The sequence below is a fragment of the Chelonoidis abingdonii genome, chromosome 2 (genome assembly GCF_003597395.2).
Source record: "Chelonoidis abingdonii isolate Lonesome George chromosome 2, CheloAbing_2.0, whole genome shotgun sequence".
NCBI classification, from domain to species: domain Eukaryota; kingdom Metazoa; phylum Chordata; order Testudines; family Testudinidae; genus Chelonoidis; species Chelonoidis abingdonii.
In genome coordinates, this window is record NC_133770.1 from 268,131,985 (window position 1) to 268,147,487 (window position 15,503).

Sequence of the window (15,503 nt, forward strand, 5' to 3'; positions counted from 1 at the left end):
CTAGTTAGAGAAAGCTGTATGTATTTAACTCTTATTTTTTCCTAATGAGTTAATATCTCTAGCCCCTCAATCATTTTTATTTTTTTTCTTTGATAAATAGGTGAGAGGTTCAGTGCCTAATAATGAATTGCTGAGAACTAAATGCAGTATTTCAGTCTGGTCTCTTCATAGCCAAGTTAGATGGGGACTATCATCTCAGTGCTGCTTTGTTTGCTGCCCAAAATCATTTCTGACTACATGTGAATCTTTGGTGTACTTTGTTGAATTTTCCAAAGCATTGCTATCTTCCAGGTTTCTCTGAAATGACTTTTATTTCATATTATTCAGAGTTGCACTTCATTGTTCTTCTTGTGCTTGACACCTAAGTCATATTAGTGTTTCTTCAGCCTCATGTTTTTACAACATTTCAAAATTTAAACATTTGTTTATAGCATATGTCGTACTATGGGTGTGCCCAGTGTTTTAGATATACGCCGCTACCTCGATATAACGTCACACGATATAACACACATTTGGATATAACGCAATAAAGCAGTTCTCCGGGGGGCGGGGCTGCGCACCCCGGTGGATCAAAGCAAGTTCAATATAACACGGTTTCACCTATAACGAGGTAAGATTTTTTTGGCTCACAAGGACAACGTTATATTGAGGTAGAGGTGTAGTGACAACTGGAGGCAGTCCCTGAATCAGATAGCTGAAGCTCAGAAAGGCATAAAGAACTGAGTGATGATCCAGTCATTTTCCTAGTCATTTTAAGAAATTGAAGGAATCCTATCAGGTTTACTAGCCATTTAGCCTGAATACAGTGTCATTGAATAGCATTGTGGACTAACAGAACTCCCAATAAGACTAATAGGACATATTCTCAGTATGTTTATTAGGCCAGTATAATAATGATATACATATTTACACGTAGCAAAAGTACCTTAAAAGAAATGTCTGTATAGGCTTGAGAAGATTTATCAGATATTGGCTGTGGAATCTTAGTTCTTTTGTTACTGGTTCCCAAACTGCAGCTGGAAAGCTGATTTTTTTTTTTCTTTTTCTTTGACTATTACATTAGTTTTTCCTAATGACTGAGCTCAGAATTACACATTTACAAAGTAAGATGACTTCAGAGGCATTTACGTTCAGATCCAGAACTCCTGGAGAGAGAACACTTTTAATGTTCTATAGTGTATATGTTTTGTCACCTTACAAATTGTGGAATTAAAAAAGGAATATGTAAAAATTCACACCTGCCTTCTGTAAAAACCCTTATGTGTCAGGTTGCTATCGTAGTTGTAAACATCTAAATAGAACCCAAATCTCTGGCAGTTCCATTGCTGTAATGGCAATCCAAATGCTACTATGCTATGGCTCCTGAAAAAGTCATGTTTGTAAAGTTGCAGCAGCATGAGACCCAAATTTAAAAAATCTTAATCTGGAGCTGTGGTAGCAGTAGCTAAATTAGATTAGCAAACTATTTAATTTGGTTAAATATAGCTTCTGATTGGCTTTCCTATTTCTAATTATTTCTGCTTCTCCAGATTCTCTCCTGATTATCTATTTGAAGAATTGCTTTCCCCCTCCTTCTCATTTCAAAAACTCATTCAATTTTGTAAGCTTCAACAATAAAAATCTGAGACCTTACTCTAACTTTCTTTTTTGTGAGGAGATTAGAATTCACAAAAGCTAAAGAGCACATGTCGGTGTGTGTAGGCTTGTGGCATCTTTTGATTTAGTTAAGCTCGGGTATATGCTGACAGTTGCAAGGAATATATTTAGCAATATTTGTATTCCATACAGATTTTGGTGACTGAGCATTAAGATTCCTCAAATGCATTTCCTATCAGTGCAGTTACTAAAAAATTGAGGAAATTGTCAGATTAGGACATTACCATCCAAACACACTTTAATTCATAGCTTACTACCTAAGCGTTCTAAGGCCATATCTACCCTTACCAGGGATCGATGCTGCTGCAATCGATGCAGTGGGGGTCGATTTAGCACAGGAGTCTCAAACTCAAATGACCACAAGGGCCACATGAGGGCTAGTTCATTGCCCTGAGGGCGGCATCACTGACACCCTCCCACTCACTGCGCCCGGCCCTGCCCCACTCCACCCCTTGCATGGGCCCCTGCCTCTTCCCACCCCTTCCCTGCTCCCATTCCAACCCCTTCCCTGAAGTCCTCACCCCAACTCTGCCCCCTCCATGCCCCCAGAGGATGAGGCAGGGGCTCAGGGCAGGGAGCTGAGGTGCGGCAGGGAGCTGAGGTGCAGCAGGGGGTTGGGGTGCAGGCAGGGGGCTCAGGGTGTAGAAGGGGTGTGGGATGCAGCAGGGGGCTCAGGGCAGAGGGTTGGGATGTGGGGTGCAGCAGAGGGCTCAGGGCAGGGAGTTAGGGTGCAGAAGGGCTGTGGGGTGCAGCAGGAGGCTCGGCCCATGGTGTTGGGATATGGGGTGCATCGGGGGCTCAGGGCAGGGAGTTGCGGGGCGGGGTGCAGGAGGGCTCCGGGGTGGCTCTGCTTCAGGAAATAGCTGGAACCATGTCCTTGCAGCCCCTGTGCTCTGCTTGCCGCATGCTACGTTTCCAGGTACCTCCCACGAAACTCCTGTTGGCTGCGGTTCCCCATTCCCAGCCAATGGGAGCTGCAGTGAGGCCGTGCCTGGAAGCCAGGGCAACACACGGACGGAGCCCTCTGCTTCTCCTCCCCTGCTCTCCCTCCCCCTGGCCACAGGGATGTGATGCCAGCCTCTTCAGGGAGCAGCATGGGGCTCAAGGGCGGCAATCCTGTGGTTGTAGTTTGCCCACCCCTGGCCTGGAGGTAGGCGAGGGTGGGGCGGGCACGAGCCGCTTGGTGGGCTGCAGGAAATAGTCCTGCGGGCCATGTGTTTGAGACCCCTGATTTAGCGGGTCTAGTGAAGACTCGCTAAATCGACTGCAGAGAACTCTCTGGTTGACTCTGGTATTCCACTGGAACAAGGGGAGTAAGATAAGGTAAGAACATCACCCGTCAACACAGCATGTTTTAGGCATTGCAGTAAGTTGATCTAAGCTTACTTAGACTCCAGCTACATTATTGACAACTGGAATAGTGTGACTTCGGTCGACTTACCCTGGTAGAGTAGACAAGGCCTTTAGTCTGAAATGCAAGCTGAAACTTAATTGCAATCTACTATCTTAGCAATTACTCAATATATACTTAAAGAGGAGGATACATGCACTGGTAATGAAATCTTAATTTAACTGGGAATTTAATTCATTAGATATATGTATTGTGAGACTAAATGTACTGAAGATGTCTTTCAAATGGAAGGTGGGTTTTTTGCTTCTTTCCCCAGAGGATGGGAACTTAAAGCACAGACTTACTAGAAGGCACTTTCTAGAACTTTGTTTTGTTTTCTTCTGACTGCAAAAAATACAAGTAAATACAATATATACTTATTGTCCCCATCTTCTCCCAGTACTCCATATCTTAGCACCACTTGTGCAAGTTTATTCTGAAACCTCTACCTTCAGGTTGGTAATACATAGTGTTGGTGTTATACCCAATGAGTAAAAGGTCAGCTTTATACTTACTGAAAGAGCTCGGCTTGTTTAGCCTAACCAAAAGAAGGTTGAGAGGGGATATGATTCCTCTTTACAAGTATATCAGAGGGATAAATATTAGGGAGGGAGAGGAATTATTTAAGCTTAGTACCAATGTGGACACAAGAACAAATGGATATAAACTGGACACTAGGAAGTTTAGACTTGAAATTAGATGGTTTCTAATCATTAGAGGAGTGAAGTTCTGGAACAGCCTTCCAAGGGGAATAGTGGGGGCAAAAGACGTATCTGGCTTCAAGACTAAGCTTGATAAGTTTATGAAGGGGATGGTATGATGGGATAGCCTAATTTTGGCAATTAATTTGGCAATTGATCTTTGATTATTAGCAGGTAAATATTTCCAATCGTCTGTGATAGGATGTTAGATGGGGTGGGATCTGAGTTACCACAGATAATTCTTTCCTGAGTGTCTGGCTGGTGAGTCTTGCCCACATGCTCAGGATTTAACTGATAACCATATATGGAGTCAGGAAGGAATTTTCATCCAGGGCAGATAAGCAGAGGCCCTGGAAGTTTTTCACATTCCTCTGCAGCAAAGGACACGGATCACTTGCTGGAGGATTCTCTGCACTTGAAGTCTTTAAACCACAATTTGAGGACTTTAGTAACTCAGATATAGCTTAGGAGTTTGTTACAGGAGTGGATGGGTGAGATTCTGTGTCCTACATTGTGCAGGAGGTCAGACAAAGTCAGAAGGGACCGTTATGATCATCTAAAGTCTATGAATCTTTGGGTCAGATCTAAATCGGCTATACTAGCAAATCCTACTAGTGTACTATTCCTTGAGTGACAAAAGCATATTGTGTCAGTATAACTGTCTATACTAGAGCCTTTGCTGGTATATGTGTTCCCTGCTCCCCACCCCACCTCCCGAACCTTCGCCTCCCCCCAAAAAACCGCAACAACTGATGTTATTAAACTGGCAAAAGATTCTGTTGTAGACCTGGCATTACAAAATATTCAAATACCATTTATTTTAAGTGACTGTTACAATAATCGTAAACAGACTTAGAAACTGTTAATAAGACTGACTAAATGAGCTTCCAAAGATCCTTTTCAGCATTCATATCTCTAATTTCTTTTAAGGAAAAAAGTTCAATAGAAGGCACTTTGTGGTGATAACTTGGACTCTCCTTTGCTTAACAGAGATGTAGAACCATTATCTGTAAGGGACCTCTGCCATTTCAAGAAAATTACAGGAAGCAATACAGATGAAATGGATTCAAGGGTTCGGGATACAGGGAATGACAGTGCCAGCACTGCCCCTCGAAGCACAGAGGAGTCTCTTTCGGAGGATGTGTTCACAGAATCGGAACTCTCTCCAATATGTGAGGAACTTGTTTCTTCAGATGAGCTTCTACAAGACAAATCTTCTGGTGCCTCATCAGAATCTGTCCAAACGATAAATCAGACTAGCGCAGAATGTTTAACAATAATTTCAGACTCAACTGATGTTCCCAAGGACTTAAAATCTAGTGTTGACCTGCCTGTAAATGACAGTGGGTTTGTAACCCATATTATGGGTTCAGAAACTGTTGAAATGGCAGTACAGGAGGGAGAGGACACTGTAGGGGAAAAAGTTATAGATGCCCATCAACAATCTTTGGAAGATATGCAACCCAGTAAAGAATGTGGCACAGATGTAGATGTCATCCTAGATCAGGATTCCATACTAGAGAAAACACACAAAAGAGAGAGTGTGATAAAGGAGGAATGTCTACTTTGTGAAGACATCAAAGACTCTCAAAAAAAAGAGACTATAACCAAGGGAAAACTAGTGAAAGAATTAACTCAAGATTCAGACATAGACGTTGAAGAGCTTCGTGAGCTCTGGAAGATTCACACTATGCAACAAACCAAGCAGCAAAGAGAAAACATGCAGCAAAATTCACAAAAAGAAATTAAGCAAAAAATGGAGATTGCAGCAGATGGACAAGTTGAAGGTAAGTGAGTCAAGGTCTAAGGTTACAGAATAAAATAAACATGCAGGTTTTTTTCAACCATCCTATCACCTCATCACCACAACAAAAAAAGTTTCTTCTTTTAAAAGTACTAAACTTTCAATGCATTTACTAACTATTGTAAATCATTCTTAGGAAAATTTCATCTGCCTGTATGTGCGTACTGAAATTTCTGCCTGGCTTGTTGACAGAATATAATTCATACTACTTAGCCAATTTTTTGGACCCTTTACCAAGGAGAAGGGTTACTATTGGAGGAATTGCATAGAGGGAATGGGAGACGGATTTGCATTCTTCCAGTCACTGTCTCAGAGCTTGACTTTACAGTTGTGTTTAAACTTGATGAAGAATCAAATCAGTTGATATCATGAGGACTGTGGCTGATAGATCAATGTAGAACCCAAAACAAATTGTGATCCTTGGTATGTTGGTTAAGTGATTAAATTGTGGTCCCAGAAGGGCTCTCTGTTTGGATGAATTTCACCCTTGGTACTGAACATATGCAATATGGCTGAGTTAAATGAGAACTCTGACTCTTTGAGTTTCATAACCTTTTGGTGACTTGAATCTCTATCTTAACATTACATCAACATATATTTTTCTGCATTTCACTTAGGCCATGTGTACACTACCACTTATGTTAGCACAATGAATGTTGCTCAGGGTGTGAGAAAGCACATTCCTGAGCAATGTAAGTTTTGCCAGCATAAGTGGTAGTGTGCACAGCACTGTGTTGGTGGAAGAGCCTCTCCTGCCAAGATAGCTACTGCTGCTTGTTAGGGGTGTTTTAATACGTTGATGGGAGAGGTCTCTCGCATCAGCATAGAGTGACTACACGAGAGATCTTACAGCAGTCCAGCTGCATTGGTACAGCTGTTGCCTCTGTAAGGTCTCTAATGTGGACATGGCCTTACTCATATTTTATCATTGCTTTATGCTTGATGCTAAAATAGAATAAGGTTAAACATACAAAAGCCTTTCCCTCACAGGAGCCAAATAAAGAATTAATTCTCAGATGTGGAAAATAAATTTTTAGTTTTCTGCACATCTTCATTCCTGTAAAAGGTCAGTTCTTCTTCAAGTGCTTGCTCATGTTGATTCCATTCTAGTGTCCATGTGCCCACGTGTACAGTCGTCGGAGATTTTTGCCTTATCCATAGGGTCAGCTGTGGCGTCCCCTTGAGTGCCACACTACTACCTGATATACCAACACATTAATTATAGTAGTTAGTGTCAAAGTTAGACTCAGGACTCACAGTTTGTCAGACCACTCTGTTTTATTAGCACAGCGCTCTGCTAATACACCCAGATAATGTGAGCACCATACAAGACACAAACTATCTTATTTATACAGATAAAAGTGGGGAGCATTTAGCAAGATAATAAAAGAAGCAGAATCTGATAAGTTTACCTGGGCTAGCCATGCATGTCTTATTTCCTTACTTAACTATTACCGATCTTCTGTTAATGTTTCGCCATTAGCACCCTTGTTTATGCCTAATGCTTCTTTTCCTAGCACCTGTATTTCAACATTTCTTATTTCTGCTTAAAGGTACATACATTTCTTTAATCCATTCTTATTTTTACAATATAATTAATTCTACTTTCACATTAGTATTAAATAGTTGTGAAGGGTAGTTAGAAGTTAGAGTCCCATTGGGAACTTCATCCCAGACGGGGCATACTCCGGTCTCTGGGGTTTAAGCCCTGCTTGGATTACAACAGGCCTATGCTTCTTAGTGACCCTCACAGCAGTTGTCTCAGGTGCTTGGAGGAATCACATCTGAAGGACAAGTATCCTATCTGTAAAAACTTTCAACCCAGGACGTAGAAGTAGTGTGATACCTGTTTGCGGGCTCTCCTCATGGAGTCTGCCCTCCAACCAGCTTCTGAGCCATCCCCACCAGACTCTACCTTTTAGTATTTCAGTCTCTGTATGTAGCTCACCCATGGCACTGGTGCCCAGGAAGAAGACCAAGAAGCACAGCTCCCTGGCACCGGGCAGGTCAGGTCATGGGGTACCAGGCAAAGGACCCAGTTTGGGCTGCCCCACCCACACTGGAGCCAAATGGATGTGCTTCCCCAGTCGGGGCTCTTAGCCCCCCCAAAGGATCCACTGCTGACTCATGGGAGCGGTAGGGGACCCAGACTTATGGTGGGATTGACTACTTCCCAGGCTCTCCCAGCATATAGAGAGCAGAGGCCTCTACCAGCACTGCGTGTGCTGCAGGAAGCAGCAAAGGCTTCCTACAAGGGCAAGCCAGCTGCCAAGACCCTCCACGGGCAGTTGAGCGCCGCTGAGCTCCTGAGCCGAGGCAGCACTCTCCAACTCGGTGCCACAGATCTCCAGAGGATTCAAGTACCTACATTCCCACCCACCTCCAGACTCACTGGCCATCTCTGCATCCAGTGAGAAGAACAAGTAGGGGCACACCAGTTCTCTCCCCCAAAATGAAGGGGCAAAAGACTGGACATTTTCAGGAGGAAAATTTATTTGACAGCCAGCCTGCAATTCTGGGTGGTGAACCACCAGGCTTTCTTGGGCAGGTACAATTTTAACTTGTGGGACTCCCTTTGTAAATTCAAGGAGTCCCTCCCCCAAGATTTGGCCCACGAATTTGGCACCCTGGTGGAGGAGGGTACCGCAGAAGTGAGATGCTTTCTTCAAATGGCGTAGGTTGAGGCTGACTTGGCGGCTAGGGTGGTCACATCGGTGGTAGTCATGAGGCGAAGCTCCTGACTTCAGACTGCTGACCTGTCCTAAGAAATGCAGACCTCAATCCATGACCTCCCATTTGAGGGGAATGGACTCTTTGCAGAGCAGACAGATGCAAGGCTGCATGGGTTGAAGAATACTTGTCACCCTTTGCTCGCTTGGTCTGCATATGCCGCAGTCTGCGAGGAAGCAGTTCCAGCCGCCCTCGCCACCAAGGTCTTGGCAACCTAGATAGGCGTCAGCAAGGAGAAAGGATAAAGAGACAAGCTGTAGTCGTTGCTGCCCCTTCTCCTCCTGATCACCTGCGCAGCCTGGCTCGGCAAAGCATCCTGGGGGCCAGAAGCACTCATTTTGAAGGCACTCTCCAGAGCGATGACCCAGTCAGCTCCCTGAATCCACCTTGTTCTTTCCTTGACCGTCTTCGTCCCTACCATTCAGCCTGGTCGTGGGTCACCTTGGGCCGCTGGGTGTTGGAGATAGTATCTCGAGGCTATTCCCTGCCATTCTCTGCCATGTCTGACCTGATCTCCTATGTGAAAAACCACTCGCTCATCACGGCTCACATCTGCCTGCAGTTGTTGGGCCACATAGCTGCATGTACATACGTGGTCAGTCATGCCCGGGTCCATCTCCAGTCTCTGCGAGCATGACTGGTGTCGGTCTACATCCCCAACAGGCACAACGTAGACCAGGTAGTCAGGGTGCCAGATCACATCCGGTTGTCCCTGGATTAGTAGTTGGACGCTGGGTTGGTGCTGGAGGAAGTTTCTTTTGCAGCCCCTTCCCCGCTGCTGACCTTGGTCTCTTATGCTTTGGACTTGAGCTGGGGAGCCCACCTGGGCAAGCTCAGCATGCAGGGCCGCTGATTGCGAGACGATCTAGCCCTCCATATCAACATCAGGGAGCCCAGAGCGGTTTGCCTGGTCTGTCACTTTCTTGCCCCAACTGAAGGGCAAGGTAGTGCAGGTCCTGATGGACAATACCGCTGCAATTCATTACATTAACAGGCAGGGCGGAGCTAGGTCATCAGCCCTTTGCCCAGAAGTTCTTCGCCTTTGGGACTTTTGTGTGCGTCATGTTGTTCATCTGGTAGCTACGCACCTGCCCAGGACTAGGAGATATTAGCAGATCACTTCAGCAGGACCTTCTCATCTCGCCACGAGGAGGTGATCAGTATAATCTTCCAGAAGTGGGGGATTCCCCAGGTTGACCCTTTTGTGTCCAGGCAGAACAGGAAATGCCGCATGTTCTGTTCGATCCTGGGGATGGACTTGGCCTCCCTGTCGGACACATTTCTCATCCCAGGGACTCTGATATATGCCTTCCTGCCAGTGCCGTTGATTCACAGGGTCCTCGTGAAGATCAAACAGGACAGGGAGCAGGAGTTCTCACAACAATTTTTTTGGTGCCCTCAGAGTGTGGCCACTAACTCTGGCTGGTGGCCATGCTGACAATTTTTCCTAAAATATTTAACTTTAAGAAAAACAAACAAATATGCACATATACATGTCCAAATCATTGTAATTTATTTATGTAGGGTTTTTTCAGACTCAGTAATAAAAATTGATGTGTCTCTTTACTGGACATGAATAGAATAGAAACACAAATAAGGTGCTTTGCATGTTCTTGCTTTTTTGTTTTTCTTTTTAGGTTGTGCTTTTTTCTTTTCTAAGACTTGCTAGCTGGTAAGTCTTCTGCTGGGTGGTAAGTCTTCTGCTGGGAAGTGATATTTGTATCTTTAATATCACTTTTCACAGCAGACTTACTCAGCTCTGGAACGCCCTGGGACAAATTAAGCCCTGGATAGGGAGGTGGGCAGGGAAGCACTGGGGCCCAGGGTCAATGCAGGGGGCAGGTAGGGGATGGTGAGCCTGGAGCCAGAGTCTGCCACAGCATGGACAGAGCCAGAAGCCCCATGGCTAAAGCCTGCTTCCCCTACCCCTGGGGAAAGTGGAGAGTTCACCAACTGCCTGCACCTCCTGCGTTTGTGTTTCCGGAGGGGGGCAGGGCCCAACCACTGCTGACAGCTGTTTGAGAGGGGCCAGTTCTTTGCACCCTCCCACCCCCAGCACAGCCCAGAAGGCTGTGGCCACAGAAAAAGGCCCTGATGGCTGCATTTGAGAAACACTGTACGTAATAGCCGTCGTGTGGCCTCACCGACACTGGTTCGGCATGCTGCTGGACCTTTCGGTAGCCGCCTTGCTGCAGCTGCCCCCTTGGTCAGATCTGCTGTCCCAGAACCACAACAGCCTTCTACTCCCGAGCCCGGTGGCACTACACTTGACAGCATGGCTAAATACAGACAAACGGGAATGCTTGGACCGGGTTCAGCAGGTCTTGTTGGGTAGTAGGAAACCCTCCACCAGAGTAGCTTACCTGGCCAAATGGGAAAGGTTCATGTACTGGGGCTCGGAATGGTGTATCCGGGCTGAGCAGGCCTCTGCAGGAGATCTTGGATTATCTTCTGCACCTCAAACTCCAAGGTTTGTCCCTGTCATCAGTCAGGGTCTACCTGGCCACTATTTCGGCTTTCCGCCCTCCATTCCATGGCAATTCAGTCTTCATTCACGACATGATGGCCCGGTTTTTGAAAGATCTGAAGCATCTCTGCCCGCACCTCTGGAATCCTGTCCCTCCCTGGGACCTGAATCTCATGCTGTCAAGACTCCTGGGACCTCCCTTTGAGCCTCTGGCTTCCTGATCTCTCCTGCTACTCTCCTAGAAGGCTTGTTCCTGGTTGCGATATTGTCAGCCCACAAGGTGTCCAAGATCAGGGCACTTACTTCAGAACCGCGCTATTCCTTATTCTGCAAGGATCAGATCCAGCTGCGTCCACAACTGGTGTTTCTGCCCAAGGTGGTTTCCCAGTTTCATACTGGCCAGGACACATACTTAATGGCTTTTTCCCCGAAGTTTCATAAATCAGAAGAGCAATGCAAGTTGCGTGCCGTGGACGTCAGGAGAGCGCTGGCCTTTTACATTGACAGGACAGAGACATTCTATAAGTTGACACAGCTGTTTGTTGCAGTGGCAGATAGAACGAAGTGTTGCCCAGTGTCTGCTCAAAGGTTTTCGTCCTGGATCACTGCCTGCATCCGTTACTGTTTATGAGTAGCACGCTTGACTAGGGCATCATTAGTGGCCTTCCTGTCTCAGGTTCCAATCAAGGAGCTCTGTAGGGTCACTACTTGGTAGTCTGTCTACACATTCGCATCTCATTAAGTACTTAACCAGCAAGCTCAAGACAACGCTGGCTTTCGTAGAGCAGTGGTGCAAGATGCACAACTGTGAACTCAGAGCCGACCTCCATGGACACTGCTTGTGAGTCACCTAGAATGGAATTGACAGAGCAAGCACTCGAAGAAGAAAAAACAGTTGCCTACCTTTTCATAACTACTATTGTGTAGGATGTGTTGCTTATGTCCATTCCATTACCCGTCCTCCTGCCCCTCTGTCGGAGTTGCCGACAAGAAGGAACTGAGAGGGCGTAGGACCAGCGGTGCCTGATACACTGACACATGAACACAGCACTCAAGAAGGCACCACAGCCAACCCTACGGATACCGCTAAGGCAAAAATCTCTGTCCCCGCACAAGGGTGCACGCACACTTGGAATGGAATGGACATAAACAACACATCTCAAAGAACAATAGTTATGAAAAGGTAGGTATCCATTTTTTCTGTGTGATTTTTAGTTGCAAGTTACTGCAACGATCTTTGATTGCAACTCAGATCAGAACTTTCAGTTTATCAAGAATTTAAAATCGCTGAATATTTGGCATTATTTCTAAATACAATCTTTCATGATTTGTGGTTTTGTTTTTTTAATTGTCTGGTCATTTTATGGTGCACTAATGAAGATGAACCAATACTTTAAACCATGCACTATGTATCTGGTTTTAAAAAAACACCCAGGATAGTACTTATATGAAACATAAACTCTGAATGAATGTTCACATACAAGCCAGTCCCCCGTATATCCTTAAAAGTACCAATATGTTTAATTACAATATATTTTTGGGCTGGCTGGACTTCATTTTCTATTTCAACATCTGGTGTGGTTAGCCGTTTGATCCAGTTCTGTAACTGCATTTTGAAAGGCCAACCCATTTAATTGTTGCATCATTCAGTGGTAGTAAGTTTGACTTTAATACTATGGGAATTGTTATATTACATAATATGTCCTCTAGCTGGGTTTGGCAATTTTGAATTGTATCTTTAGTAAGATCATAGGGAAAAGTACTCCCATATCTATCTCATAGAACTGGAAAAGACCCTGAAAGGTCATCGAGTCCAGCCCCTGCCTTCACTAGCAGGACCAAGTACTGATTTTGCCCACATCCCTAAGTGGCCCCCTCAAGAATTGAACTCACAAGGATTGAACTGGGTTTAGTGGGCCAATGCTCAAACCACTGAGCTATCCCTCCCCCGAAGTTGGCAAGTTACTGTGCAGCAAGCCAGGGCGTGAATCCCTACAGCTTAATGTTGGTACTAATAGTCTCATTATTGCACTAGGCATCATTCAGAACCTTTTGAAAGGACATCACATATTTAATAACATTGTGAATGTACAGTTCAGTTAGCATAAAAATGCTTGCAGAAAAATATATAGACTATCTACAATGCCACTCTCCAGCACTGAAACATGGATCACTTGGGAGGGTAGGGGGAGGGTGGTGTTATTTCACACCCTTGAGCGAGAATATTTCACCGCTGTAAAGTGGCAGTGTAGACAAGGCCTAGATCCAAATAACTAAAGATAGTTAAGACCCAGGCAGACTGAGGAGAGCTACAAAAGGATCTCTCAAAACTAGGTGACTGGGCAACAGCAGGGTTTCAGTGGTGATTTAAAGAGCCTGGGGTTACGGCCGCGGGGAGCCTCAGACCCTTTAAATCGCTGGCAGAGCCCCACTGCCGCAGCCCTGGGGTAGTGGCAGCAGGGCTGCAGCGGTGATTTAAAGGGCTCTGGGCTCCCCGTGGCGGTAGCCTCAGGCTCTTTAAATCACCGCTGCTGTTCTGCCACCACTACCTCGATTTAACAGCATTTCACTTATAATGTGGTAGGGCTTTTTGGCTCCCCACGACCGCGTTACATCGTGGTAGCGGTGTACTTTGCGTTTATCAACATTAAATTTCATCTGCCATTTTGTTGCCCAGTCACCCAGTTTTGAGGGATACAGGTTAGAGCTGGAATGGCTTGCCACCCTCTGCACACACCTGCACCTCCTGAGTTTTTGGTCACAGTGTAGGATCAGGACCCTAGCATTTTTCATTCTTGTTTATTTTTTGTTTTGTTTTCCTAACTTGACTGTTCTTTTTGCATTTTAAAGGCTTCCTTCTGAATCAACTTGAAGTGTTGTGGGATTTGGGGATTTAGTCTGTCTGAGGCTGTTTATTTTTGGTTTGTTCACTGTCCCTGTAGCTAAACTTGGCAATTTATACCTAATCACTTATCCAGTGTTTAGGAACCTAACAGTTCCATTAGTTCATTAGAAATATTAGAGCAAAATATAGAGCTACTTCATCCTGCATGTTTTATAACTCTAAAATATTTGATAAACACAAAGCTAATTTTGGAAATGTAAATAAGTCTTAATTCTGCATTGATGAATGCAGAAATTGGTTTCTTGAAACGAAAAGTAACTAATACACTTACATTCAGTACATAAGACTGACATAGGTCTAAATATATACATTAATCTTTTCTCTTGTGAATGTTTTTCCACTACATATTCTATGTCACTTTATTGCTATCTGGTCACATTTTGTAAATTGGGAAAATGGATTTTTTTTTTTTTTTTTTTTTTTTTTTTTTTTAAAAAGGAGATGAGGTGGAGGGGAGAGAATTCCAATCTGAGACTACAGGTAAAATGTCTCTTTGATTCATGTGACGGGTATACTTGGCCCTTCGTAGCCCCCTTGATGGAGGCCACCCAGTCCTACTACACCCCACCCAGGAAGAGAAGCAAAGGTTGGTCTTCCAGGCCTGCCTAGAGAGGTTATGTGGAAATAGCCAATCAGAGCCCAGCAGGTACCGATTAAAGGAGCTGCTGGGGTTTCGTAGGGCAGTACCTGACTGGGACCAGAGGGGTGAGGAAGGGTGCTCCTCTCTGGTCAAAAGGGCTTGACGGGCTGCATTTACTGGCCCTGAGAGAGAGGACCTGATAACTTTAATGATAAGGTAATGGGTGAAGGGGCCAGGTGGGAGGAGGCGCAGGGAAGCAGCAGTAGCTAATTAAAGGAAGAAGTGCATGGCTGCTGTTTATAAGGTCCTTGGGTTTGAACCCAGAGTGGTGAGCAGGCCCGGGTTCCCCCACCAGCCACTGGTAAAGGGGCTAAGGCTCCTTTAGAAGGCCAAGCAAAGGGCTGAACTTAAAGGGCCCAGAGACTAGGCTGAAGACCCTGGAGGGCATATAGTGTGAACTCTTAACTACCTCAGAAGTGTTCATTTTTGACTGTGACTTGGCTGGAGGGCCAAGCTATTGAAGACCTGTATAAAGAGGTTGGCCACCTACAGTGGGTTTCACAGCAGGGAAAAGATTGCAGTATCGCACCCAGCTCCTAGGAAGCCCTCATGAGGTGAATCATTCCCCTCCTCTCCCCAATACAGTGCATTGTCAAACATAACTGAAATTTCAGTATGTACTGTGGGATTGAGGTTGGGGGGAAGAAGTTAGAAGTAGTCAAATCTGTGTTTTATTCATAGGTTTTATTGTTCAATGTGTATAAGTCAGCTTAAATATGCTGAATAATAACAAATGTTTATAATAAAAGAAGAGTATTTGCAGCTAGTATCAGCTGCATTGGATCAATCATGCTAATATGTAGTTGGTCAATTGTATGGTTCAGCTTGTGGAGTAGAACTTGACAGAACTACCTGCTTTTTTCCCCCTTTATCTGTGATAGGTTCTGCTCCTATGAAGGAGAAGAGAAGGCATCGATTTCACAAATTCTTGTGTCTCAGAGTTGGAAAACCTATGAGAAAAACATTTGTGTCACAAGCAAGTGCATCAATGCAGCAATATGCACAGAGAGATAAGAAACACGAGTACTGGTTTGCTGTTCCACATGAAAGGTAAAGAGGGATTAGGTTGTCAGATAAATATTTTTCCCAGCATCATTGTAATCTGATTTACCTTCCTCTACGCTTCTCAGAATCATGTATAAGTAATTATACCTTCTTTGTAATAACACAAGAGGCAAATCTTGCCCTTCTTCCACAGCTGTGGAGAGTG

General features: G+C 44.8%; 1 protein-coding gene across 3 annotated transcripts in view; it reads left to right on the forward strand.

Annotated features, from left to right (window-relative positions):
- OXR1 (oxidation resistance 1) overlaps nucleotides 1-15,503 on the forward strand; it is a 542,358-nt gene that overhangs the window by 459,898 nt on the left and 66,957 nt on the right. For all 3 annotated transcript variants that reach the window (XM_075063185.1, XM_075063184.1, XM_075063186.1), the window contains 2 exons: nucleotides 4,738-5,534; nucleotides 15,175-15,343. In XM_075063185.1, the coding sequence (XP_074919286.1) occupies nucleotides 4,738-5,534; nucleotides 15,175-15,343 (966 nt within the window). The remainder of the gene's footprint in view (nucleotides 1-4,737; nucleotides 5,535-15,174; nucleotides 15,344-15,503) is intronic.